This window comes from Girardinichthys multiradiatus, chromosome 24 (assembly GCF_021462225.1).
Source record: "Girardinichthys multiradiatus isolate DD_20200921_A chromosome 24, DD_fGirMul_XY1, whole genome shotgun sequence".
In the NCBI taxonomy this organism is placed as follows: domain Eukaryota; kingdom Metazoa; phylum Chordata; class Actinopteri; order Cyprinodontiformes; family Goodeidae; genus Girardinichthys; species Girardinichthys multiradiatus.
Genome location: NC_061816.1, coordinates 24,203,482 through 24,231,222, shown reverse-complemented (window position 1 = coordinate 24,231,222; position 27,741 = coordinate 24,203,482). Strand labels below are relative to the sequence as shown.

Here is a 27,741-nt window from a genome sequence, read left to right as displayed (position 1 = left end):
ATTTAAGGGCTAGATTTGTCGAACCAACTAATAGTGTAATGTCTTTTGACATTGCATTGCTAATTTATTCAATGCCCTTTTTGTCACATTACAGCAAACCTTTATTTTGACATTATGCTAGGAGTGTAACACAAAGCAATGAATTATTGTGAAGCAGAAGGAATATAATACATAGGCATGAGGTTTTATTTCTAAATAAAACAAAAGCCTCATATTGTTTTCCAGATTTAAAATGTAAAACGGTCCTTTGAGCTTTGCTGCCTGAGCTAAAATTAAATGTTCTGGCTTTAAACCCACAGCTGTCGTCAACCTAAAACATGTCCCACAGTTTGTTAAAGGTGAGTGGAGTGTATTCTATTTATGATTACTCACGTCATTCAGTCAAACAGCAGTCATATCTTCACAGAAAGGTCAGAGCAACAAAGCCTATCAATCCAATAAGATGGATGTTAAGCAGAGAGGTAACAAATTCCCGTGTTCCATTGGCTTTATTTAGTCTGGCTCCACTTCACTCGGCCCACTTTGCCAAAATTGTAACTTCAGGCAAACTTTGAAGCTTTACCAGTCCAGACGGTGGCGTCTCTCTGCTTGTCCTAACACCCCCCCGACTGAGAATCTGTGGCAACAGTTGAAAAGTGATGTTCACAGGTTCTCTTCATCCATTCTGACTGAACTTGAGCTGTTTTTTGAAGACAGGTGGACAGAAAGTTTAGTCTGTAAATGTGCAAAGCTTGCTCCATTGTACAACATAAGATCCCAATAAAATACATTAAAAGATGTGATTTATTAAGTGATCAAATTTGAAAAGGTTAAAGGGAAGTACTTACTTTTGCAAGACACTATATCTTTAAGACTTGTGCTTTGCAGTGGTTATAGGTTATTTGCTCCTGACTGACGTAGAATGTGAAAATCAACATTCTCCTCAGTGGGTTATCAGTAGAGTAGGACATTGCACTGTTTCCTAATCCTTGTTGCTAAGCCCCATTCTGCTAGTTGGATGACCAGTTGGGCAAACACATTGGAGGATAGAAGCGGAAGGCCTCAGCCTCATGCTTTGCTCCACAATTAAAAGCTGACTGAACTGTGAATTCACAGTTTAGTGGCAGCTATATACTCAGTGAGGATTTAGGAAGTGTCCCAGATGTTGCTGGTGCACCCTTGTGGTCAACTGTTTTTATTTTGCTGCTCAGGACTTTCAGCAAACAGGCATAGTATGCACCTCCCCTCCCCTGGAGATAAGTAAACCTGCAGGATTCGGAACTGACTGAAGACAAGAAATGTCAGGTAGGAACTTATTTTTCAAATAAATAATGGATTCAAAGGTGTTTAACATCAGCTTCTACAAATATCTTCCAGCTTGTGAGTCCGGCTTGTTTTAAAATGAAATAGAAATATGCTTCCATAAGCTGCTGCATGTTTTCAGCTCATAGCTCCTTAACTCCAACTGTAATAGTTTCTCTATGACATAAAATTGTTACCAGTATGCTGTTTGAAATGAGAACAGACTGCTTCGTCAGCTTCAAATAAAAAAAGGAAACCCAATGAAATCTAACACTGTCCTCAGACAGCCTCTACATCATGCTGCAGTCCAGGATTATGGAGCTGCCTATCGCACACCTGCTAGGCCATAGCCTGTCACATAACAGAACAATGACAGAGAGAATCTCATGACAACAAACAATCCATATTGTTCAGTTGTTGTCTGTGTAAATAGATCTTTGATGGACAGATATTGAGATATTTACATTGTAAAACCAGACGGGAGCTTCTGATTCTTTCATCTCTCTATTCTGCCTGCAGCTGGTGAGGCCTTTGTTACCCTGGCCACCACAGACTCCTACTGCAAGGGAGCAACAGTGGTGGCCCGAAGTTTGAGACGGCATGGAACGACTCGCCATATAGTCGTCATGGTCACGCCAAACATCTCTGAGCAGTCAAGGTGGGGATCCACTTCTTTATGATGTTGTGCTCCGATAATCATTCTGTTCTGTCAAAGTACATGTCCAAGATTGGCCTGTTTCTCTAGTGGGGCCGAATACAAAGAACCACCAAACGTTTCTGATTTTAAGCGGTGAAAATTTGTAAAAACAAATTTGTTTCAAAGTTATGCACTACTTTGTGTTAGTCTATCACAGAAAATGCCAATAAAAACATGACAAAATAATTTTGTCAGGAACCATTTTGGTCATGTTCTTTTGATATGAGACGGAGCAGCTAGAAAACAGGAAATCAGAATCATAATTCTTTTGGTCAATATTCAAATTATGGTCTTTAACCCATTTACTGACTGAGTTTAAAATATATATATATATATAAATATTTATAATAAAAAAAATATATATATAAAAATATAAAGTTGTCATATGTAATATTTTTATATTTTATAGTCAATATAGGTTAAAATGCAATGAATTCCCTCACTGACCTTTTAAAGTCCTTTTGACCAGAAAAGGCCTGGAGAACATCTTTGATGAGGTCTTCACAGTGGATTTAAGGAACAGTGAGGACCAGCTCCATTTGTCCATGCTGGGACGTCCTGAGCTTGGCGTCACCTTCACTAAGATCCACTGCTGGAATCTGACACAGTACCGAAGGTGCATCTTCCTAGATGCTGATACACTGGTGAGTTCAGTAGGAACACAAAGCAGATTGAACACTTTAAGGTGTTCAATCTGTTTTGTGTTTCAGTGGTGGTTGAAGATACTGGTGTCCATCTTTGGGGCTGAGTAGTAACAGTATCTTTCTTCGCATCTGATACTGTGGAATATAATAGATATCAGATCTCCAACTAGGTCAGGTTACCATAGAATCACAACCCTAGCCTGAGGATCAGACAGAAAGTCAAAATAAGTGTTTGAGGTGTTCTGAACTGTGGACCAGATCTTTACCCTCAGAGAGTTGCTGAGAGAGTTTGGTTCACGAGTCCACATGTGTTTTGTGGACCTGGAGAAGGCTTATTACCCTATTCCTGGATGTATTTTGTAGGAGGTTCTGTAGGAGTATGGGATACCTGAGATGAGCTTGTTCCCACTGCAGGCTGAACTCCACCAGGGTGGCCCTTTGTATCCAAATCCTTTCTGTGGAGCTGATGAACAATCTTAAGTTATAGTTATGGATATGCTTAGTTTTTGCCCTGAACCTCATGGTCTCTTCTTTGCTTTTGTGAATGATGTGGAGGGCCACTGGAAGGAATGGCCCTCTCGTTCTGAACCGGAGTGGTATTTTGTAATTGGACTCCTGTGCTCGTCATGGATTGTCCATAACTAACACCATGTTTAAGCTTAAGGGTGTCCATATGTGCTCTTTGCACCAGGACACCCAAGACCACAGTTCGATGATTGACTTTGTTGTCGTGTCATCTGATCTACAGCTGCATGTCTTGGACACTCGGGTGAAGAGGGGAGCAAAGCTTTCCACTGACCACTACCTGGTGGTGAGCTGGCTCTGATGGTGGGGGAGGATGCCGGTCAGACCTGGAAGACCCAAATTAATCTTGAGGGTCTGCTGGGAATGCAAGACGGAGTCTCCCATGAGGCGGAGCTTCAACTCCCACCTCCGAGAGAGCTTCAAACAAGTTCCGGGGGAGGTGGGGGACATTGAGTGGGCCATATTCTGCGCCTCCATTGCCAAGGCTTACCGGAGCTGTTGTCGCAAGGTTGTTGGTGCCTGTGCTGTTGACCTCAACTCGGGACGTTGTGGGTCAATGGGCGGAGTACTTCAAAGACCTCCTCAATCCCACCGGTACGTCTTCCACTGAGGAAGCGGAGCCTGGGGACCTTGGGGCGGGCTCTCCAATCTCTGTAGCGGAGGTCACCAAGGTGATTAAAAAGTTCCTCGGTGGTAAGGCCCCGGGGGTGGATGAGATTCGGCCAGAGTTCCTTAAGGCTCTGGATGTTTCAGGGTTGTGTTGGCTAACGCGACTCTGCAGCATCACATGGACATCGGGGGCAGTTTTACTGTATTGGCAGACCGGGGTGGTGGTCCCCCTATTCAAAAAGGGGGACTGTAGAGTGTGTTCCAACTATAGGGGAGTCACACTCTTAAGCCTCCCTGGTAAGGTCTATTTGGGGGTTCTGGAGAGGAATGTCTGTCAGATAGTCGAACCTCGGATTCAGGAAGAGCATTGTGGTTTCTGTCCTGGCCGTGGAACACTAGACCAGCTCTACACCCTCAGCAGGGTCTTAGAGGGTGCATGGGAGTTCGCCCAACCAATCTACATGTTAGGTATTAATTAGTCAAACTCAGAGGAACGACACAGAGTCTCTGTTATCTTGCAGCAAGAGGTAGCCCACACTCTGCAGTGCAAACTACACAGAGTGAGGCTCCCAGTCTTTATTTATGGGCTGGTGAGAAAAAGATAACAGTGGAAAGGAGTTCAAGCTTCTTGGAGTCTTTTTCACAAATGAGGGAAAAATGGAGCAGGAGATCGATAGACGGATCGGTGCTGCGTCAGCAGTGATGTGGGCGCTGTACCGGTCTGTTGTGGTGAAGAGAGAGCCGAGTCAGAAAGTGAAGCTCTCGATTTACCGGTCGATCTACGTTCCTTCCCTCATCTATGGTCATGACCGAAAGAACGAGATCACGGATACAACCGGCCGAAATGAGTTTCCTCCACAGGGTGTCTGGGCTCCCCCTCAGAGATAGGGCGAGAAGCTCGGTCCTCCGGGAGGGACTCGGAGTAGAGCCGCTGCTTCTCCACCTCGAGAAGAGCCAGTTGAGGTGGCTTGGGCATCTGGTTAGGAATCGTCCAGGACACCGCCCTGGTGAGGTGTTCCGGGCACGTCCCAACGGGAGGAGGCCCAGAAGAAGACCAAGGACATGCTGGAGGGACTATGTTTCTCGGCTGGCCTGGGAACGCCTTGGAATTTCCCCGGACGAACTGGCCCAAGTGGCTGGGGAGAGGGAAGCCTGGATCTCTATGCTTAGGCTGCTGCCGCCATGACCCAACCCCAGATAAGCGTAAGACAGTGGATGGATGGATGGATAGATGGATGATGTGGTTCCTTAAGCATCTTCAGATTATGATCTACCATTCACAAGTGGTAGCCAGAAGGTCCAACAGGTTTTACCCACAGTAGAAATTAGCATTTATCTTCCTGGTTTGATTTCAGAAGAGTAATACTGTGTCCTGTTTTTCTAAGGTCCTGTGTAACGTAGATGAGTTATTCCAAAGGGATGAACTGTCAGCTGCTCCTGACCCCGGCTGGCCAGACTGCTTTAACTCAGGCGTGTTTGTATTCACACCGTCCAGGATCACCTACACCATGCTCCTGGATCATGCCCTGCACCATGGCAGCTTTGATGGTAATGCATGAGAACATGTTTGGACTGCAGGCAAAAATAACAGAATTCAATAATGCAAAGTTAAGGGGGAGCAGATAAAGCCCGTTGATTTTCAAAGTGCAAGGAGAACAAAGAGAAAAGTAAGAGCACTTAACCAACGCTAGACCTGAACTGGAACTGGTTAAAAAGAGAAACTGCTCAGCAGATTTGACGGTGGAGTAAATTACATCAGTTTGTACAACTGTTCTGGATGTCTTTCTGGATTCTTGAAAGCATCAAGCTCGTTACTTAAAGATGGTCCCGTAATTTGAGTTGCCTGTGGAGCTTAATATTAGAAGTTCAGGTAGTAGGTTTATGTACAGAATGTTTGATAGATTCAACTGTATAGACATGGAAAACTTAGACAAAATGCATCCATCCATGTAACAATGCTAGGAAGGGTGTACACATGATTTAAAGTCTTATCAGATCTCTCAGCTGTCTGTTGGTGTTTTATTATAATTAGTATTTGTTTCAGTCTGCTGTGAGAGAAATTTTATATAAAACCTGACAGAATGAGCTGTGATTTCCTCTTTTTTGATTCAGATCACAGTGATCACAGAGACAAATCTTTGTCAAGAAAAAAACAAAACAGTATTTATTTATTTGTCAGGAGGAGATCAGGGTCTCTTAAACTCCTTCTTCAGTTGCTGGAGTGTGGGAGACATCGGTAAACACTTGCCGTTCATCTACAACCTGTGTGCCAACTCTTTGTACAGCTACCTCCCTGCTTTCCAATAGTGAGTGTATCTGCAGCACATTGTTCTATATTTTAAGACTCACCTGGTTCAAATAAAGCTAAACCACACCTGGTTGTTTTCATGTTAATATCTGGCTGCTACTGCATTAACGTAAGCTCTATAAATCGATTAATTCACATTCCATGGTTTTGAGTAAATATTAGAAATAATTTCTAAATCGTAGTATGATGTAATACTCTAGTCTTAAATTACATGTTTTTATTAGCTGTACGCAGAAAATAATCATAATTAACATAAATAAAGGCTATAAAACGCCAGTCTGTGTGTATTTATCTATATAATGTGTTTCTCTTAGTGAATTTAATTACTGAAATAAATAAACTTTTTTAGTAATGACAAGGTGGATGAGGGTTTAATAATGGCACTTTTATCAAGAGTTAAGTATTTTTGCTTTAGGTGCAGCCTGAATATAAGCCAATTTATTGGGTTTCCCTACACTCAATACCCTCAGCGCTTGATTAAAATCTGTAGATGTAAAGCGAATGAACTACTGAGCTGTAACTTTGTATGATTGTAAAATGTGTAAATAAACTGTTCTGGTTAACTGTGACTTCTAGTTATTGGTCTATTCAGTTACCCACTGACTGATGTGTTAAACATTTTGTTGTTCTTCCTGCAGGTTTGGCCACCAGGCAAAGATAGTCCACTTTGCGGGAGCTGTGAAGCCATGGAGCTCACAGAGAAATGACTCCCGCTCGCATATTATGGAACAGTTTGAGTCTCTGTGGTGGAAAGAATATCACTGTCACACAATGCCGCCTGTTCCAAACATTCACCCCACTCCAAGTCAACAGAAACAACAGGTACTGGAACTGTCAAGTTTTGTCAGGTTTGATTTACTGTGCGATTCCTCACTTGAAAGGGATAGTCTCCACTGTGAAACTTAACTGGATTTCACTCAAAGAGCCTTCAATTTAGCTGATCCATCTTTATTTTGTATGATGGTCACCATAGTGTTTTAGCTTTCCAGCCACATAGGTGAAAAACCTCAAAAGAAACAGAAATACATCCATTACATTTTGAAATTAACAAGACAAATACATTGTGAAATAATCAAACAGAATTCCACCCCTTTAACCAGTTAATCCCAAAATACAATAAATACCAAATACCAAAAAATTCAACACCAATAAATAAATTAGCATATTTATCAACATTTTCTTTGGTTTGGCTGTTCCTCATTGTTGTGTTAAACAGGATCAGCCATGATACTAAGCCAGTTTTCTGTCCGTACACTCTAAGAGCAGTGCTCTTTAGAGAAAGAATTTTGCGCTGAAGCTGCTGTAAACATGCAGAGTGACAGTTTAGACCGGGGCTTTGGTGTTGGATGATGTTACAACAAGCTTTCTTTTTTCTGCAGATCCAAGAACAAGATGGCAAGATGCCATTTACAAGAAATTTGGATAGCTCTAGTTCACTGCTCGCACATTTTTCTCCACCTTCTGACAGTCTTCACTCTCACATTAAAGAAATGATGGTAAGATGAAGCTCTGTGTTGTAGACCTGCATCACTTCTGAAAAATATGAAATTCTGTTACATTAGAACCAGGTACAGATAACCTCTGAATAACCAAAACTTGATTAGACAACTCCCTAAGTACCTGTGTGGAGTAAAACCTGGCTGAAGGCTTGGGTACATCCCAAAAAGATTGCTGGTATATCACAGATCATGAAGACATTTAAAAATCACATTACCTGTCAAAGCTCCTGTATATTCCGTAAAAGGTAAAATCCAAATGTATTTACCTTTCCTAACAGAGCAGATGATAAGTCTTGGTTCCTAATGGAACACAAAGTTCCATTAGGAACTCACCGTCTTAAATTCTCCTGGATTTTCTCCATAGCTTTTTGATGCATGAGAGAAAACAGCAATCAGCTGAAAGATACGTTCATCCTAATTTATAAGAGAAACCCAAGGAAAGCAGCTAAGCCCTAAATGTCTAGAAGCAGACAAACCAACATATCTGTCTCTGAGTCGGACGCAAGTCTGAGGTAGCTGGATGGTAGCTGAGAGGAATTTAATCATCAGCAGCATGTCTATAAAAACTTAAGGCCTTGGGTTAAGAATTTGTGTGAAGAAACAAATAACGTTTTTCATATTCTGTCATTTTTAAACCACAAGCTTTTATTGTTTTTACTGGGATTTCATATAATATGCCCACACAAAGTTGTGTATAATTCCGACTCAGATTTTAACGGTTGAATACAAATGCATGCCACACTCAGACTTCTGTTTCTAAAATATTTCAAAAACCACACATCATTTTACTTCCACTTCACAATTTGCAGGAGGTTATGTTGATTTATTACATCAAATCCAAACAAAATTTACTGATGTTTGGGGTTGTACTGTGAAAGAGGTGTGAACATTATGTCAAACAGAATTAGCATTTTGGCTGCCCGTGCTTCTTGGTGGGTGGGCTAGCAGTTATAGTGGCTGGAGCTTAACTGGTTGTGTGTCGATCAGACAGCTGCAGTTGATCCAGAATGCGGCCGTCCGCGTCTTCACTAGAACTAAGAAAGTGGAGCACATCACCCCGATTCTAAAGTCCTTACACTGGCTCCCTGTAGCTCAGAGAATAGAGTTTAAAATACTTCTGTTAGTCTATAAATCACTGAATGGCTTAGCACCAAAATACATTACAGACTTGTTGTCAGTGTATCAACCAGCCAGACCTCTCAGGTCATCTCGCTCAAATCTACTCTGCGTACCCAAAACCAGAACCAAACATGGAGAAGCAGCTTTTAGTTCTTATGCTCCACTAATCTGGAATAAACTGCCAGAAAACTGTAAAAGCACCGAAACCCTAAGTTGCTTTAAATCAAGAGTAAAAACTTTTTTGTTTAGAGTGGCCTTTGACTGTGCCATCTAGGGATGATTAGTTGCGTTTTCAATCCAATTTTCCTTTCATTTTCTTGTCCATCATTCTATTCTCTTTATTTTATTTTACTTTTTAAAATTACCTCTGTTGTTTGATTTTTCTGTGTTTATTTGCTTTGTGATTGTATTGTAATTGTATGTACTTACCTTACCTTACCTTACTTTACTTTACCTTGTATGAGTGGGTGCAAGGGTTGATTACTCTATCGAAGCTTTCGTCTTATTAAAATGACTTTTTGTCTCAAAATATTATAATTTTACTCTCATATTATTACGACCTTATTCTCGTAATATTATGATTTTATTTTCCCAGTATTACGACTTTATTTTCGTAATGTTACGACTTTATAATCCTAATTAAAAAAAGGGGGGTGGAATGGGGTGGAAGGAAAACAGATATAATTCAATCAGATGCTATCTAATATTAATGTTTGGTTTATTATAATTATAATAAATTATTTTAATAATATTATAATAATTATAAATATTAGTAGTAGTAGTAGCAGTATCCTCCCCAATTAAATTGATTTAACATTTGTTCTAAATGTTAATATTTTAGTGTTTAAGTTTCTAAAAGCTTTACAAAGAAATTAAACAAATGGTATTTGTCATCAATGTATTTTATCTTTGGTGTTAGATTTTTATGAACAAAACAATTATTTTGAACATTTTAAATGGCTGAATAATGAATAAGATCATAAAACAAGGACATCATAAAATAGACTTATAATCCTATTTTAAACAAAATAGGAATATAAGCGATCAGCAATATAGAAAAGGGTAAATAAAAACCATGTAGTTATTTACAGTGCAGACAGCGGTATTAACATTCAGGCTCCATTTGTTCGGCTTCACAGCTTTGTGCCTCATGCTAACATGGTTGCTAGGCAACAGAAGTTACGCTGAGGTAAGGGCAGGGGGAACGCAGACCGACGTAACACCGACGGCACACTATGCTAAATTGGCATGTTTAGCTAATAGCTACAGGTAGCATGGTGTTACTGTTTGACCATCATTTGTTTACATGACGCTTCTTATAGATGCTCATTTGACTTGGTGATTGACATCCGCCAAGCTCATGTTTGCTGCACTGCTCCAGCACAAAATGCCGTAAAGAAAGTTTAACCTGATGTGAAAGGTCAATTGATGAATGTGTGTTCGATTAATCTGTGGTCATCCTCAAGGATGTGTGACAAAAAACTCATTTTGGAACAGCAATTGAATTTCAGACCTGAAAGCGAAAGTAGTCAAACTGAATTTTTAACACAACAAAATGCATTTTAAAAGCAAATAAATTCTGTTTCCAACCATTAAATTCAGCTACAAAGCAAACAAATTCAGATTCAGTTTAGTAAAATTCATTTTCAAGGCAATGCATTTAATTTCAAATTACGCAAATACAGATTCAGTCTGAGTGATTCAAATTCAGTTTCTTGGGAAACTTGTTTTTAGCGGGGGGATAATTACCATTGCCATAGCCCCGTTCCCCTCAACCATGACACAGGCAAAGCCACACGACAGTAGGATGTTGAGGTCTGGGATGTTGGGAATTGCAAGCAATGGGGGTGGGGTATTTTACAGAGTTTTCCCTCTGTTTTGTTTTACCCAATCATGCACTTTTGTTTTTAATTCATTAATGATAAATAATTATTTGGGGAAATAATTTTTTTTGGGGTCTCAAACACCCTATCTGCAACCAAAATTTTAATGCAGTTTGATATACATGCCTGAATTCACAGTAGCATTTCCTATTAACACAGACTTACATGGATACACAAGGTGTCAGGTTTGGGTTACTGGGCACAGTAACCCAATCCTGGGATGTGCCTCTTTTGCTCCTGCCTATGTACTGAAGCCAGTTAAACAGGGACTGCTGGAGTGGAAGTGACCTTGGGAGTTCTGGTGGTGTAGGAGCACCCAACAGCCCTTTAGTGTTGTTTTTTTGCTGGAGCTTGGAACAAGCTCTAGTATGGTGGGTTCCTTGCTGGCAGTGTATAAACGTCAGGGGTGTGTTGGACTGACTGTTGACTAGAGAGACTGAGCTGTGCTCTGTTGGAAATCCCATCCTCTTGACCTCCCTGGGGCTATCTTACCAAGCAGGACTGCACTGTGCCCTCCTTCAACTTGTACTTCTGAGTTCTTCTTGCCGCGATAAGTTGATGTCTCCCCGATGGGTTGTTGTTGGGGTTTACCTTCCTTAGTGCTGGGTAGTCTTGTCGCTGTGGACTTGTGTGGCACCTGGATGCCACATCCCCCTGTGTTGGGTGCTGGCTAAGGGGTTTGGTTTCTCTCCCTGTGCCTCTTTGGCCTTTGGGCTGTTGCTCTTGTGCTTAACTATGGGCCTACCTTTGTGTCAGGCAATATTTGCTTTTCAGGGACTGAGGCAACTTGTCCTGTGTTCCCATCCAGGCATGCATAATCCAAAATGGTTGAAGGTTATACATATACAAGGTGTCAGAAACATTCCCCGTAGCTTTAGGTTCATGTTGACATGACAGCATCACATTTTGCTGCAGATTCATTGGAAGGGCATCTATGATGTTAATCTCCCTGTCTCAAAAATTTTAAAGGTGCTGTACTGGACTGAGATTCAGTGTTTGTGGAGGCCATCAGAGTACAGCAAACACACTTTCTTGCTCAAGAAACTAGTTTAAATTACCTAAGCTTTGTGACATGATCCATTATACTGCAAGATGGGCCTAATGTGGTAATAAAGGGAAGGAGATGGTCAGTCACAATATGTGTCCCATGTAGGCCATGGTGTTTAAATTGTGCTCTGCTGGTAGTAAAAGGCCCCAGGTGCGCCAAGAAAATATTCCCCACGCCATGACACTACCACCACCAGCCTTAACCTTTGATGTAAAGCAGGATGGATCCTTATTGTCTAGTCTTTGTGAGTGTGTGTGAAATGTAGCCTCAGTTTGCTGTTCTTAGCCAACAGGAGTAGAAACTGATGTGGTCTTTTGCTGCTGTAGTTCATCTGCTTCAAGGTTCCACGTTGTGTGTTCAGATATGCTATTCTGCATACTTTGGTTGTAACCAGTGATTATTCGAGTTGCTGTTGTTTTCCTATCATCTGCACCCAGTCTACTCAATCTCCATGTTCCCTCTCAGCTGCAGTTCACTGGATTTTGCTTTTTCTTCTGGCCATTCTCAGAAGACCTCAGAGATAATTGTGTGTCAACATCCAAGGACATCAGCAGTTTCTAAAACACTCAGACCAACCCGTCTGGTACCAGCCAAATTTTAAAGTGATCTTTCTTCAGAATTCTGATACTCACTTTGAACTTTAGCATGTCTTGTTCAACATGTCTAAGTGTCTCACTGCACTGAGTTGCTGCCATGTGACTAGCTTAAACTATTAATGTTAACACACAACTGAAACGGTGTACCTAATTAAATAGCCTGTGAGTGTGAGAAACACAGGACTAAGTCCTCATGGATATAACTTCCTTGGAATAGAATAGAATACCCTGAGTGGACAGAGTGTTTCCAGTCTGACATACTTCAGCACACTTATCAGGAGGAAGCAGAACTATACAGTACAGCCAAATCAATTACAATTTTTCTTTAAACTAGGGACCCAGGACGATACAGCATGCACTGCAGCGCACTGATCAGTAACATGGATGCAATGTCTGAAGTTTACCCACACAGATAGTACTCCCCTGAAGGTTTCACCAATCTTGGAGAAGGTGTACCAATCACCAGAGACAACAGGGGTCAATGATCTACCTTCAGGAGCTGAAGGGTTGGAGGGTAGTGATGGCAACTCAGACAGAGACGCTCAGTCGGTATGGAAACTTTGTTTCTCAACTAAAGTCATGTTAAGACAGTTTACATAACAAAACTGTTCAGTTCAGGCAGGAATGTTACTAGAAGGACCGGAACTGTGTGAACCAATATCTTTTTTATTCAGGCCAATTCAGTTTAATTGAGTTCAGTTCAGTAAGGTTTAATGCAGCTCGGTTTAGTTTAAATCATTTCAATTTAGTTCAGTTTAGTTAAGTTAAGTTCAGGAAAGTTCAATTAAATGAAACCAAATTCAGTAAACTCGATTAACCCACTTTTGGGGGTAGCAAATCATATTTATTAATCAGTAATACAGAAAAAGATTCTGTCAAAGACTGTCAAATAGCTCTACAGTATATTATGAATAAAAAATCACAGACAGCCTGCACTGAGACAAACAATGTAATATATATATATATATATATATATATATATATATATATATATATATATATATATATATATATATAGTTATAAGTCTGACTACATGGAATGAAAGCCTGATTATATAGAATAACGCTTAATTATATGGAATGAACTTTGAATATATGGAATAAAAGTTATTGTTAGCTATTTGTTTTGTATGTCCGAGCAGGTGGCCTCATTTAACTACTCAGTAACAGGCTAGCATGAGTGAATCTGGTTGCAGCAATTCTAAATGACAAAGATGCCATAAACACCAGGTGCTTATGTCTATGTAAGCTGTATTTGTTAGGTGTATACTGCATATGTGTTAAGTGTATATGTTAGATGTATATGTTAGGTGCTTATGTTAAGTGTACATGTTAAGTGTATATGTTAGGTGCCTATGTTAAGTGCATATGTTAGGCGCTTATGTTAGTCCCAACCCCCCACTTATCCCCCTACCGCCAAGCACCTGCCCCTCCCCTCAACCCCAATCAGCTGGTAGAAAGGCGGTGACACTGTATCTGTACTTCTGCAACCACCCATCCCCTTTCTGGGATAAAATAAAAACAGATGGGGGAAATCAATATATATGGAGAGCTGTTTAATTCCAAATGAAAAGAAATAGTGTCATTATAAATTATTAAGAAATACTCAATAAATAAATGTCCCCATGAAATAAAACAAAATATATAATAGTTATAATCTTTTTTTTTAGCTTATTTTGTCATTTATTTACTTACTTCCAGATTTATGCATTTTAGATTTATCTATTTTACAAGTTATTTCAAGATTTACTCCTTTCAAGAATAATCTATTTATTTAATAATGGTATTTTGTTTCTGACACTTATTTAGTAAATATACTTTAGGTATTTCTGGGACTTCTATATTTCAACCCCATTGCTTCTTGCAATTTTATATAAAAAAACCATGCTGCGGATGAGAAGTCTTCAACATGGAGGTGACACCATATCTGTACTTTTGCAACACCACGCTGGAATAAAATAAAAACAGTTGGGAAAAGTGGCACGGTGGCACAGTTGGTAGCACTGTTGCCTTGCAGCAAGAAGGTCCTGGGTTCAATTCCCGACCAGGGGTCTTTCTGCATGGAGTTTGCATGTTCTCCCCATGCATGCATGAGTTCTCACCTGGTATTCTGGCTTCCTCCCATGGTCCAAAGACATGCCTGTCAGGTTAATTGGTCACTCTAAATTGCCCTTAGGTGTATGAATGAGTGTCTGCATGGTTGTTTGTGTGTTGCCCTGCGATGGACTGGTGACCTGTCCAGGGTGTACCCCGCCTCTCGCCCATAGACTGCTGGAGATAGGCTGACTGACAGTTGGGAAAAGTCACTATAGGCTTTATTTCTATGAATATGTAATTTACAATAATAAAATAAATCCACAAGCAAAACTGCTCATCTTGCAAATTACAAACATTTTGCAACCATTACTAAGAATTATGAAATTTACTTTTTTCTATTTTAACTGAAAACTGTCATTGTGCGAGTTAAGGTAGGATCCAAATGCAGAGTAGAGTGGTAATGATGTTTAATAAAAACAAAACTTACAATCGACCAGGTACAGGAACTTAGGCAGGTGAAAAACATAAGCAGGAGGAAAACTGGCGAATATAGCAGCTTTACTAAATAAGTGTCAAAAAATCAAATACCATTATTACTAATGTAAGTGCCGAGAGACATAGTCTCTCCAGCGTGTCCTGGGCCGTCTCCTGGGCCTCCTCCCGGTGGGACGTGCCTGGAACACATCCCGAGGAAGGCATCAAGGAGGCATCTGGTATAGATGCCCGAGCCACCTCAACTGGCTCCTCTTGATGTGAAGGAGCAGCGGCTCTACTCCAAGCCCCTCCCGGATGGCCTAGCTCCTCACCCTATCTTTAAGGGAGTGCCAGGCCACCCAATGGAGGAAGCTCATTTCAGCCGATTGTATCCGGGATCTCGTTCTTTCAGTCATGACCCAAAGTTCATGGCCATAGGTGAGGGTAGGAATGTAGACCGACCGGTAAATCGAGAGCTTCGCTTTCCGGCTCAGTTCTCTCTTCACCACAATGGACTGGCACAGTGCCCCAATTACTGCGGCAGCCGTACCGATCCGTCTGTCGATCTCCCGCTCCCTTCTTCCCTCACTCGTGAACAAGACCCCGAGATACTTGAACTCCTCCACTTGAGGCAGGAAATCCCCTCCAACCAGAAGAGGACAAGCCACCCTTTTCCAGTCAAGTACCATGGCCTCTGACTTGGAGGAGCTGATCTTCATCCTAGCCGCTTCACACTCGGCTGCAAACCGCCACAGCGCATGCTGTAGGTCTTGGCTAGAGGGGGCCAACAGGACCACGTCATCTGCAAAACGAAGAGACAAAATCCACTGGTCCCCAAGCCAGACCCTCCGGCCCTTGGCTGCGTCTAGAAATCCTGTCCATAAAAGTTATGACAGGACCGATGACAAAGAGCACCCCGGACCAACATGCACCGGGAACAGGTCCGACTTAGTGCCGGCAATGCAGAACAAACTCCTGCTCTGCTTGTACAGGGACCGGATGGCCCTTAATTAAGGGCCCCCAATTCCATCATCCTGGAGCACCCCCCACAGGGCATCATGAGGGACACAGTTGAATGCTTTCTCCAGGTCCACAAAACACATGTGAACCAGCTGGGCAAACTCCCATGAACCCTTGAGTACCCTGTAGAGGGTATAGAGCTGGTCCAGTGTTCCATGGCCGGGGCGAAAACCACACTGCTCCTCCTGAAGCCGAGGTTTGACTATCGGCCGGACTCTCCTCTCCAATATCCTGGCGTAGGCCTTACCAGGGAGGCTGAGGAGTGTGATCCCCCTTTAGTTGGAACACACCCTCCGGTCCCCCTTCATATGAAGGAGGGACCACCACCCCAGTCTGCCAGTCCAGAGGCACTGTCCCCGACCGCCACGGAATGTTGAAGAGGCATGTCAACCATGACAGCCCCACAACATCCAGAGATTTGAGGTACTCAGGGCGGATCTCATCCACCCCCGAAGCCTTGCCACTGCGGAGCTTTTTAACCACCTCGGTGACTTCAGTCTGGGTGATGAAAGAGTCTAATCCCGAGTCCCCTGCCTCTGTTTCCACCAGAGGATGCGTGATAGCAGGATTGAGGAGATCCTCGAAGTACTCCTTCCACTGCCCGATAATGTCCTCAGTCAAGGTCAGCAGCCTTCACTCCCACTATAAACAGTGTTGGCGCACTGCTTCCCCCTCCTGAGGCGCCGGACGGTTTGCGAGAGTCGCTTCGAGGCCAACCGGTAGTCCTTCTCCATGGCCTCACCTAACTCCTCCCAGGCCCGAGTTTTTGCCTCTGCCACAGCCCGGGCCGCAGCACGCTTGGCCTCACGGTACCCGTCAACCGCCTCAGGAGTTCCACAAGCCAACCACAGCCGATAGGACTCCTTCTTCAACTTGACAGCATCCCTTACTGTCGGTGTCCACCACTGGGTTCTGGGATTGCCGCCGTGACATGCACCGCAGACCTTACGGCCGCAGCTACGGGCAGCAGCATTGACAATAGATGCAGAGAACATAGTCCACTCTGTTGGGAGTTATGATTATTGATTGATTAATCTTGATCAATAATTATAATTAAAATCATAATTTCTTAACCGAAATCCTCATTTATGAATCGAGACCAGAGAGGTTTCTGGTGTTGTAATTGTGGCTCAACACCTTTGATAATTACAACCGTTAAATACTCCGTAATAATTACTAACTATTACCGGAGATGTCACTGTTTAATCGACCGTTTCTGCCGAAACGTGTGGAACTTTAATCTTATCTTGACTGACGAATAACTCTTGCACACAAATAAACACAAAACGCCTTCTGTTATCATCTACGTGAATATTTATTAAATCACCTACTCAACATGCAAAGTTCTACATAAAAGGGGTAAATTATCTAACTAAGCAAAATAAAGAAAACAGCAGTGGGTGTGTATTGACTCAAATGTTATGACAAAAATGAGAACATGACGAAGGGGTGTGGTGGTGAGTGGAGGGTGGGGCGCAGCTCCAACTGTAACTCAGTTATATTCATTCATAAAACCTCCCCCAACTCCTGAGTAGACAAAGAGTTATAAAACTTTTGGCGGCAAGCTAGCCAGCAGTGCGGTTGAAGACAAAGAAAAATGTTGAATTTCACCATGAGGTTATTTTAACAGTCCAGTCTTACAGCGCACCTCTCAGGTGTTCACTACTCCACCAAACACGCACAGAGCGGGGAGCGCAGCTGCTTCAAGCCACACGCAGCACAAAGTTTCAATAACAGAGTTACATGCACATATCATTCAGAACACATTAGTTTCTAACTAGCGATTCTCATCGCACTACAACTTCTGACCCTACCCAGGCTTTCTAATAAAGAAATAAAAATAAAGATGGGTTTTACTTGTTGTCGGCTTCCTTCTGAGCGGGGGTCGAGAGAGGAAGGGTGGGGTGAGGGGGTTAACTGTGCGTCCACAATTAACTTCAGGAAAAGCGGTCAGTCTTCGTCCTCTGGCCTTCTTGGCGGAAAGGAAAAATATGATCTGACCATCAAAGTCGACTTGGGATGAAACACGGTAGCGGTTCGACTCCTCGAAACTCCGTGTTCCTAGTTACGTGTTCAGCTCACGTCTTCGATCGGCAAAGGGAAATTTCTGGCCTTCTCATTCCAGAAACCTCAGTTATGAATTGTTCGTTGGCCAACGAGAGAGAATAAATGAACTCCGCAAGGAACTCTTCTCCAGGTGATGCTTCAGATGTTGGTGATCGGGTCACAATCTCCAGCTGAAGGCGGCGTGTCCAACATGGATGCCTCCATATATAGCGCCCTGTGACGTCAGACTTGGGGCGTCCCTGTCATATTAGTCGCAATGTCCTGGATACAAAATGGCCGAAAACACCAGGAGGCCTGGTGGCGTCCAGCAACATGCACATGGTCCAATATATCCAGCAAACAAGTGGTCCAACAACTTGGACTCTATGTCTCCAACATCCCCGGAATCTGGTCAAAGCTCTCCCGGAGATGGGAGTTGAATACATCCTCTTCCAGACGTTCCCAGAAGACCCTCACTATGCGCTTGGGCCTGCCAAGTCTGTCCGGCTTTCTCCTCTTCCAGCGGATCCAGCTCACCATCAGGTTGTAATCAGTGGACAGCTCAGCCCCTCTCTTCACCCGAGTGTCCAAAACATGCGGCCGAAGGTCTGATGATACAACAACAAAGTCGATAATCGACCTCCTGCCTAGGGTGTCCTGGTGCCAAGTGTACTGATGGACACCCTTATGTTTGAACATGTTGTTCATTATGGACAATCCGTGACTAGCCCTGAAGTCCAATAACAAAACACCACTCGGATTCAGATAGGGGAGGCCATTCCTCCCGATCACGCCTCTCCAGGTGTCACTGTTGTTTCCCACGTGGGCGTTGAAGTCTCCCTGCAGAATAATGGAGTCCCCGGGAGGGGCACTATCCAGCACCCCGACAGGGACGCTTTGAAGGCCGGGTACTCCGCACTACTGTTCGGCCCATAGGCCGAAACGACAGTCAGAGACCTATCCCCAACCCGATAGCGCAGGGATGCGACCCTCTCATCCACTGGGGTACACCCCAACACGAGACGGCTGAGCTGGGGGCCACAAAGCAAACCCACACCAGCCCTCCGCCTCTCCCCGTGGGCCACTCCAGAATAGAAAAGAGTCCTACCCCTCTCAAGGAGATGGGCGTGGAGGTGAGCCCAACTATTCCTAGTCGATATCTCTCGACCTCCCGCATAAGCTCAGGCTCCTTCCCCCCCAGCGAAGTGACATTCCACATCCCTAGAGCCAGCCTAAGCATCCAGGGATAAGGCCGCTAAGGTCTCCACCTTCGTCCGCCACCCAATCCTCTTTGCACCGGTCCCTTACATAGACATACAGGTCCTTCTCAAAATATTTGCATATTGTGATGAAGTTCATTATTTTCCATAATGTCATGATGAAAATTTAACATTCATATATTTTAGATTCATTGCACACTAACTGAAATATTTCAGGTCTTTTATTGTCTTAATACGGATGATTTTGGCATACAGCTCAGGAAAACGCCAAAATTCCTATCTCACAAAATTAGCATATCATTAAAAGGGTCTCTAAACAAGCTATGAACCTAATCATTTGAATCAATGAGTTAACTCTAAACACCTGCAAAAGATTCCCAAGGCCTTTAAAACTCCCAGCCTGGTTCATCACTCAAAACCCCAATCATGGGTAAGACTGCCGACCTGACTGCTGTCCAGAAGGCCACTATTGACACCTTCAAGCAAGAGGCTGTTCCCAGAGTGCTGTATCAAGGCACCTCAGTGGGAAGTCTGTGGGAAGGAAAAAGTGTGGCAGAAACGCTGCACAACGAGAAGAGGTGACCGGACCCTGAGGAAGATTGCGGAGAAGGGCCGATTCCAGACCTTGGGGGACCTGCGGAAGCAGTGGACTGAGTCTGGAGTAGAAACATCCAGAGCCACTGTGCACAGGCGTGTGCAGGAAATGGGCTACAGGTGCCGCATTCCCCAGGTCAAGCCACTTTTGAACCAGAAACAGCGGCAGAAGCGCCTGACCTGGGCTACAGAGAGGCAGCACTGGACTGTTGCTCAGTGGTCCAAAGTACTTTTTCGAATGAAAGCAAATTCTGCATGTCATTCGGAAATCAAGGTGCCAGAGTCTGGAGGAAGACTGGGGAGAAGGAAATGCCAAAATGCCAGAAGTCCAGTATCAAGTACCCACAGTCAGTGATGGTCTGGGGTGCCGTGTCAGCTGCTGGTGTTGGTCCACTGTGTTTTATCAAGGGCAGGGTCAATGCAGCTAGCTATCAGGAGATTTTGGAGCACTTCATGCTTCCATCTGTTGAAAAGCTTTATGGAGATGAAAATTTCATTTTTCAGCACGACCTGGCATCTGCTCACAGTGCCAAAACCACTGGTAAATGGTTTACTGACCATGGTAACACTGTGCTCAATTGGGCTGCCAACTCTCCTGACCTGAACCCCATAGAGAATCTGTGGGATATTGTGAAGAGAACGTTGAGAGACTCAATACCCAACACTCTGGATGAGCTAAAGGCCGCTATCGAAGCATCCTGGGCCTCCATAAGACCTCAGCAGTGCCACAGGCTGATTGCCTCCATGCCACGCCGCATTGAACCAGTCATTTCTGCAAAAGGATTCCCGACCAAGTATTGAGTGCATAACTGTACATGATTATTTGAAGGTTGACGTTTTTTGTATTAAAAACACTTTTCTTTTATTAGTTGGATGAAATATGGTAATTTTGTGAGATAGGAATTTTGGGTTTTCATGAGCTGTATGCCAAAATCATCCATATTAAGACAATAAAAGACCTGAAATATGTCAGTTAGTGTGCAATTAATCTAAAATATATGAATGTAAAATTTTCATCATGACATTATGGAAAATAATGAACTTTATCACAATATGCTATTATTTTGAGAAGGGCCTGTACATTACAGACCAAAGGTTTGGACACACCTTCTCATTCAAAGAGTTTTCTTTATTTTCATGACTATGAATATTGTAGCTTCACACTGAAGGCATCAAAACTAGGAATTAACACATGTGGAATTATATACTGAACAAAATTGTGACACAATTGAAAATATGTCTTATATTCTAGGTTCTTCAAAGTAGCCACCTTTTGCTTTGATTACTGCTCCGCATTCGGTTGATGAGCTTCAAGAGGTAGTGACCTGAAATGGTTTTCCAACCGTCTTGAAGGAGTTCTCAGAGATGCTTAGCACTTGTTGGCCCTTTTGCCTTCACTCTGCAGTCCAGCTCACCCCAAACCATCTCGATTGGGTTCAGGTATGGTGATTATGGAGGCCAGATCATCTTGTGCAGCACCTCATCACTCTCCTTCTTGGTCAAATAGCCCTTACACAGCCTGGAAGTGTGTTTTGGGTCATTGTCCTGTTGAAAAATAATGATTGTCCAACTAAACGCAAAACTGATGGAATAGCATGCCGCTGCAAGATGCTGTGGTAGCCATGCTGGTTCAGTATGCCTTCAATTTTGAATAAATCTCCAACAGTGTCACCAGCAAAGCACTCCCACACCATCACACCTCCTCTTCCATGCTTCACGGTGGGAACCAGGCATGTAGAGTCCATCTGTTCACCTCTTCTGCACCGAAAAAAGACACGGTGGTTGGAACCAAAGATCTCAAACTTGGACTCATCAGACCAAAGCACAGATTTCCACTGGTCTAATGTCCATTCCTTGTGTTCTTTAGCCAAAACAAGTCTCTTCCGCTTGTTGCCTGTCCTCAGCAGTGGTTTTCTAGCAGCTATTTTACAATGAAGGCCTGATTCGCACAGTCTCCTCTTAACAGTTGTTCTAGAGATGTGTCTACTGCTAGAACTCTGTGTGGCATTGACCTGTTCTCTAATCTGAGCTACTATTAACCTGCGATTTCTGAGGCTGGTGACTCAGATGAACTTATCATCCGCAGCAGAGGTGACTCTTGGTCTTCCTTTCCTGGGGCGGTCCTCATGTGAGCCAGTTTCTTTGTAGCGCTTGATGGTTTTTGCGACTGCACTTGGGGACACTTTCAAAGTTTTCCCAATTGTTCGGACTGACTGACCTTCATTTCTTAAAGTAATTATGGCCAATCGTTTTTCTTTACTAAGCTGCTTTTGCCATAATACAAATTTTAACAGTCTATTCAGTAGGACTGTCAGCTGTATACTGTATCCACCTCCTGTACAACACAACTGATGGTCCCAACCCCATTTATAAGGCTTGAAATCCCACTTATTAAACCTGACAGGGCACTCCTGTGAAGTGAAAACCATTTCAGGTGACTACCTCTTGAAGCTCATCAACAGAATGCCAAGAGTGTGCATAGCAGTAATCAAAGCAAAAGGTAGCTACTTTGAAGAACCTATAATCTAAGACATATTTTCAGTTGTTTCACACTTTTCTGTTCAGTATTTAATTCCACATGTTTTCCATTCATAGTTTTGATGCCTTCAGTGTGAAGCTACAATATTCATAGTCATGAAAATAAAGAAAACTCTTTGAATGAATGAGGTGTGTCCAAACCTTTGGTCTGTACTGTAGACATAAGCACCTAACATATACAGCTAACATATACACATTGACATGTTACATAGACATAGACCCATTACATATACACCATACATAGACACGTACACATGTGCATAGACACATAAACATATACATAGACACATATACATATTTTTGGCAATAATTAAATCCCACACATACTTTCCGAGTGAATGGGCGAAGATTATAGATGGGGGCTGTCGAAGGTGATTCTTGTGAAGTGAACAGTGTGTTACGGTCCATAGTAGAAACATGCACTGCACTTTGTCTGCCATGTTAAAACAATGAAAAAATCTCTTCATCAGTAATACAGAATAGAGTCTTGGCACTGGTATTACTTTGGCTCGTACATGCACTGGCCAAGGTGTTTATGGCGTCTCTGTAATTTATATTTGCTTCAACCATATATATATATATATATACACTGCTCAAAACAATAAAGGGAACACTCAAATAACACATCCTAGATCTGAATGAATGAAATATTCTCATTGAATACTTTGTTCTGTACAAGGTTGAATGTGCTGACAACTAAATCACACAAAAATCATCAATGGAAATCAAATTTATTAATCAATGGAGGCCTGAATTTGGAGTCACACACAAAATTAAAGTGGAAAAACACACTAGAGGCTGATCCAACATTTATGTAATGTCTTTAAAACAAGTCAAAATGAGGCTCAGTATTGTGTGTGGCCTCCACGTGCCTGTATGACCTCCCTACAACGCCTGGGCATGCTCCTGATGAGACAGCGGATGGTCTCCTGATGGATCTCCTCCCAGACCTGGACTAAAGCATCCGCCAACTCCTGGACAGTCTGTGGTGCAACATGACGTTGGTGGATGGAGCGAGACATGATGTCCCAGATGTGCTCAATCAGATTCAGGTCTGGGGAACGGGCGGGTCAGTCCATAGCTTCAATCTCTTCATCTTGCAGGAACTGCTGACACACTCCAGCCACATGAGGTCTAGCATTGTCCTGCATTAGGAGGAACCCAGGGCCTACCGCACCAGCATATGGTCTCACAAGGGGTCTGAGGATCTCATCTCGGTACCTAATGGCAGTCAGGCTACCTCTGGCGAGCACATGGAGGGCTGTGCGCCCCTCCAAAGAAATGCCACCCCACACCATTACTGACCCACTGCCAAACCGGTCATGCTGAAGGATGTTGCAGGCAGCGGATCGCTCTCCACGGTGTCTTCAGACTCTGTCACATCTGTCACATGTGCTCAGTGTGAACCTGCTTTCATCTGTGAAGAGCACAGGGTGCCAGTGGCGAATTTGCCAATCCTGGTGTTCTCTGGCAAATGCCAAGAGTCCTGCACGGTGTTGGGCTGTGAGCACAACCCCCATTTGTGGACATTGGGCCCTCATACCATCCTCATGGAGTCGGTTTCTAACCGTTTGTGCAGACACATGCACATTTGTGGCCTGCTGGAGGTCATTTTGCAGAGCTCTGGCAGTGCTCCTCCTGTTCCTCCTTCACAAAGGCGGAGGTAGCAGTCCTGCTGCTGGGTTGTTGCCCTCCTACGGCCTCCTCCACGTCTCCTGGTGTACTGGCCTGTCTCCTGGTGGCGCCTCCAGGCTCTGGACACTACGCTGACAGACACAGCAAACCTTCTTGCCACAGCTTGCATTGATGTACCATCCTGGATGAGCTGCACCACCTGAGCCACTTGTGTGGGTTGTAGAGTCCGTCTCATGCTACCAGGAGTGTGAAAGCACCACCAACATTCAAAAGTGACCAAAACATCAGCCAGAAAGCATAGGTACTGAGAAGTGGTCTGTAGTCCCCACCTGCAGAACCACTTCTTTATTGAGTGTGTCTTGCTAATTGCCAAAGATTTCCCCCTGTTGTCTATTCCATTTGTACAACAGCATGTGAAATTGATCGTCAATCAGTGTTGCTTCCTAAGTGGACAGTTTGATTTCACAGACGTTTGATTTACTTGGAGTTATATCGTGTTGTTTAAGTGTTCCCTTTATTTTTTTGAGCAGTGTATATATATATATATATATATATATATATATATATACATTCATCATTCTTCATGAAAATAGTCTGTTTTTCCAGACTAAGAAGCCAGTAAAATACTGTTTGTGTTTCTCTGGCATTTTTTGGATCAGAATGAAGACAGAGAGGTGGAGCATCGCAGGATGTGGGAGGCTGGACAGGTGGACTACCTCGGCAGAGATGCTTTCCAAAACATCCAAAAGATGCTGGACCGCTTCCTGGATCCACATAATGAGACCCTCCTGCCTTAAGCTGATCCATCACCCAGTGGTTCTCACCACTCTGTGTACACCACAGTAGCAAGGCTTGGGTATGGGCATGTGCATTGCTAATAAACAGAGCCTTGCTAAAGTATTTACACCCCTCAACATCTCCAAATGTTGCCTTGTTCCAAACCACAACTTTATTTTTTTTTATTGGGATTGTATGGCATAGACCAACACAAAATGCTATATATTTGCAAAGTGGATGGACAATAATTTATTATTTAATTGTCTTTACAAATAAAAACCCTTTCTGGAATTTAGCTCCGTCCATCTTCCCATCAACTCTGACCAGCTGCGTTTCATTGTCTACTATGACCAGTCCACCTTCCACTGTATGTTTGTGACTAATAGGAGCTGAATACAAAGGCATGTCACAATTTATTGAGTTTGATTTCTTTAAAAAATGAAAAACTGTGTGTAAGCTTCCTCCCATTTTACAGTGATGGACTAAAATCACATAAAATCCCATTGGAATACAAAGACGTTTTTGGTTTTCATGAGACAAAATAACGCATATTTCAAATTCACTGAAAGGAAAATATTCCAACACATTTGCATTTTAGATCCCTGTCTGACGCTTATGTTAATAATAGATTTTTAATGGATAGTGAAGCTCAGAAGTGTAAAACCACCAAATAGTTTAAACTATACAAACGTTTATATTTTGTTTATTATCTTTTCATTCAAAGCAATTAAACATCTTCCTGTAATTTTACATGTATGAACACTGTGACTCACATTTACACTTTGTGATATGTGTTACTAATGTTATTAATAAAGGTCTCTGACAAAGCTGTGTGTATAGGAGGACAAAACTATGCTTTCGTGATCTTATTGCTTAATTAATTTATTTTTCATTTTGATTATGTTTTTTTTTTTATATTAATATCAGCTCAATACTTTTCAAAATGACTTGTATTGGACCTATGCACAGACTTATAGTCTTAGCATCTAAGGGTTTTTACAGGTTTAAAAAAAAGTTGCTGTGAAATTTGTTTTTCTTCTTTTGTTAACTTTCACACTTTCAGATTACCCAGAACCTATTATCATTTTGCATCACAATATACAGGGGTTGGACAATGAAACTGAAACACCTGGTTTTAGACCACAATAATTTATTAATATGGTGTAGGGCCTCCTTTTGCGGCCAATACAGCATCAATTCGTCTTGGGAATGACATATACAAGTCCTGCACAGTGGTCAGAAGGATTTTAAGCCATTCTTCTTGCAGGATAGTGGCCAGGTCACTACGTGATCCTGGTGGAGAAAACGTTTCCTGACTCGCTCCTCCAAAACACCCCAAAGTGGCTCAATAATATTTAGATCTGGTGACTGTGCAGGCCATGGGAGATGTTCAACTTCACTCTCATGTTTATCAAACCAATCTTTCACCAGTCTTGCTGTGTGTATTGGTGCATAGTCATCCTGATACACGGCACCGCCTTCAGGATAAATTGTTTGAACCATTGGATGCACATGGTCCTCAAGAATGGTTCGGTAGTCCTTGGCAGTGACGCGCCCATCTAGCACAAGTATTGGGCCAAGGGAATGCCATGATATGGCAGCCCAAACCATCACTGATCTACCCCCATGCTTCACTCTGGGCATGCAACAGTCTGGGTGGTACGCTTTTTTGGGGCTTCTCCACACCGTAACTCTCTCGGATGTGGGGAAAACAGTAAAGGTGGACTCATCAAACAATACATGTTTCACATTGTCCACAGCCCAAGATTTGTGCTCCTTGCACCATTGAAACTGACGTTTGGCATTGGCATGAGTGACCAAAGGTTTGGCTATAGCAGCCCGGCCGTGTATATTGACCCCAACAGACAGTTCTGGTGGAAACAGGAGAGTTGAGGTGCACATTTAATTCTGCCGTGATTTGGGCAGCCGTGGTTTTATGTTTTTTGGATACAATCTGGGTTAGCACCCGAACATCCCTTTCAGACAGCTTCCTCTTGCGTCCACAGTTAATCCTGTTGGATGTGGTTGGTCCTTCTTGGTGGTATGCTGACATTACCCTGGATACCGTGGCTCTTGATACATCACAAAGACTTGCTGTCTTGGTCACAGATGCGCCAGCAAGACGTGCACCAACAATTTGTCCTCTTTTGAACTCTGGCACGTCACCCATATTGTTGTGTGCATTTCAATATTTTGAGCAAAACTATGCTCTTACCCTGTGCTAATTGGACCTTCACACTCTGCTCTTACTGGTGCAATGTGCAATCAATGAAGACTGGCTGCCAGGCTGGTCCAATTTAGCCATGAAACCTCCCACACTAAATTGACAGGTGTTTCAGTTTCATTGTCTAACCCCTGTACTCACATGTAAGGAAGCTGGTAAGAATACTGCACCTGAAAGGAAAAGCTTTTTTGATCACTAAGAACTTTAAGGTGAGAGATGGAGCTATTGTGAGATGAGAGGCAGAAAATATGTCACTGTTGAAGAAAGAACAAGCGATGAAGTGGCTCAAAGATCTGAACCCCACTGATCCTGTGTTAAGTTCTCTAAAAGCAGGTGGAGAAATAGAAATCAGCTGACTAGGATCAACTCCAAGGACTTCATTTTTCTTTGTACCTGCTGCTGCTAGGTGCTGTTTTTTGTAAACATGGCATCCATTTTTATTTCTATGCCAATGATTGGCAAATTTACTTCCCTCTAAAGCACACAGGTGCAGGCACTTTTGAACCTCTCCTTGATTGCCTGGTCAACATTAGGAATTGGATGGCTTGAAATTTCTTACATTTTAATGACAAGAAGACTGTAATCATGCTGTTTCCATCCAGTCGCACAAACAGGAACACTGGCGTCAGCCATAATCATGTAAATACAATTGTTTAATCCTGATTTTTTTTTCAGTTAAGGCAACTGTCTAAATAGAAACCCATACATGCTTTCATTACATCCAGGCTTAACTATTGCAATGCGCCTCTTTATGGAATCAGTCAGACTGCCATTGTATGTTTGCAACAGGTTTAAAAAGCTGCAGCCCGATTTTTAAGTGGTACAGGAAAAAGAGAGCCCATTTCTCCAATATTGGCATCCCTTCACTGGCTTCTGGTTGCTTTTATTGATTCCAACAAACGGTACAAGCTCAGAGGTGACAGAGCTTTCTCTGTTGCAGATCCAAAACTGTGGAATGATTTACCGT

At 42.8% G+C, this 27,741-nt stretch overlaps 1 protein-coding gene across 1 annotated transcript; it reads left to right on the top strand.

Moving 5' to 3' along the window:
- The first annotated feature begins 13 nt into the window (after positions 1-13).
- gyg2 (glycogenin 2) lies at positions 14-25,400 on the top strand. Its single transcript, XM_047354938.1, is given in 9 exon segments — positions 14-1,284; positions 1,801-1,939; positions 2,448-2,622; positions 5,142-5,304; positions 5,936-6,062; positions 6,703-6,886; positions 7,444-7,560; positions 12,609-12,758; positions 24,433-25,400. Coding segments are annotated over 9 exon segments (1,200 nt in total). The 5' UTR covers positions 14-1,277; the 3' UTR covers positions 24,571-25,400.
- The last annotated feature ends 2,341 nt before the right edge of the window (positions 25,401-27,741 follow it).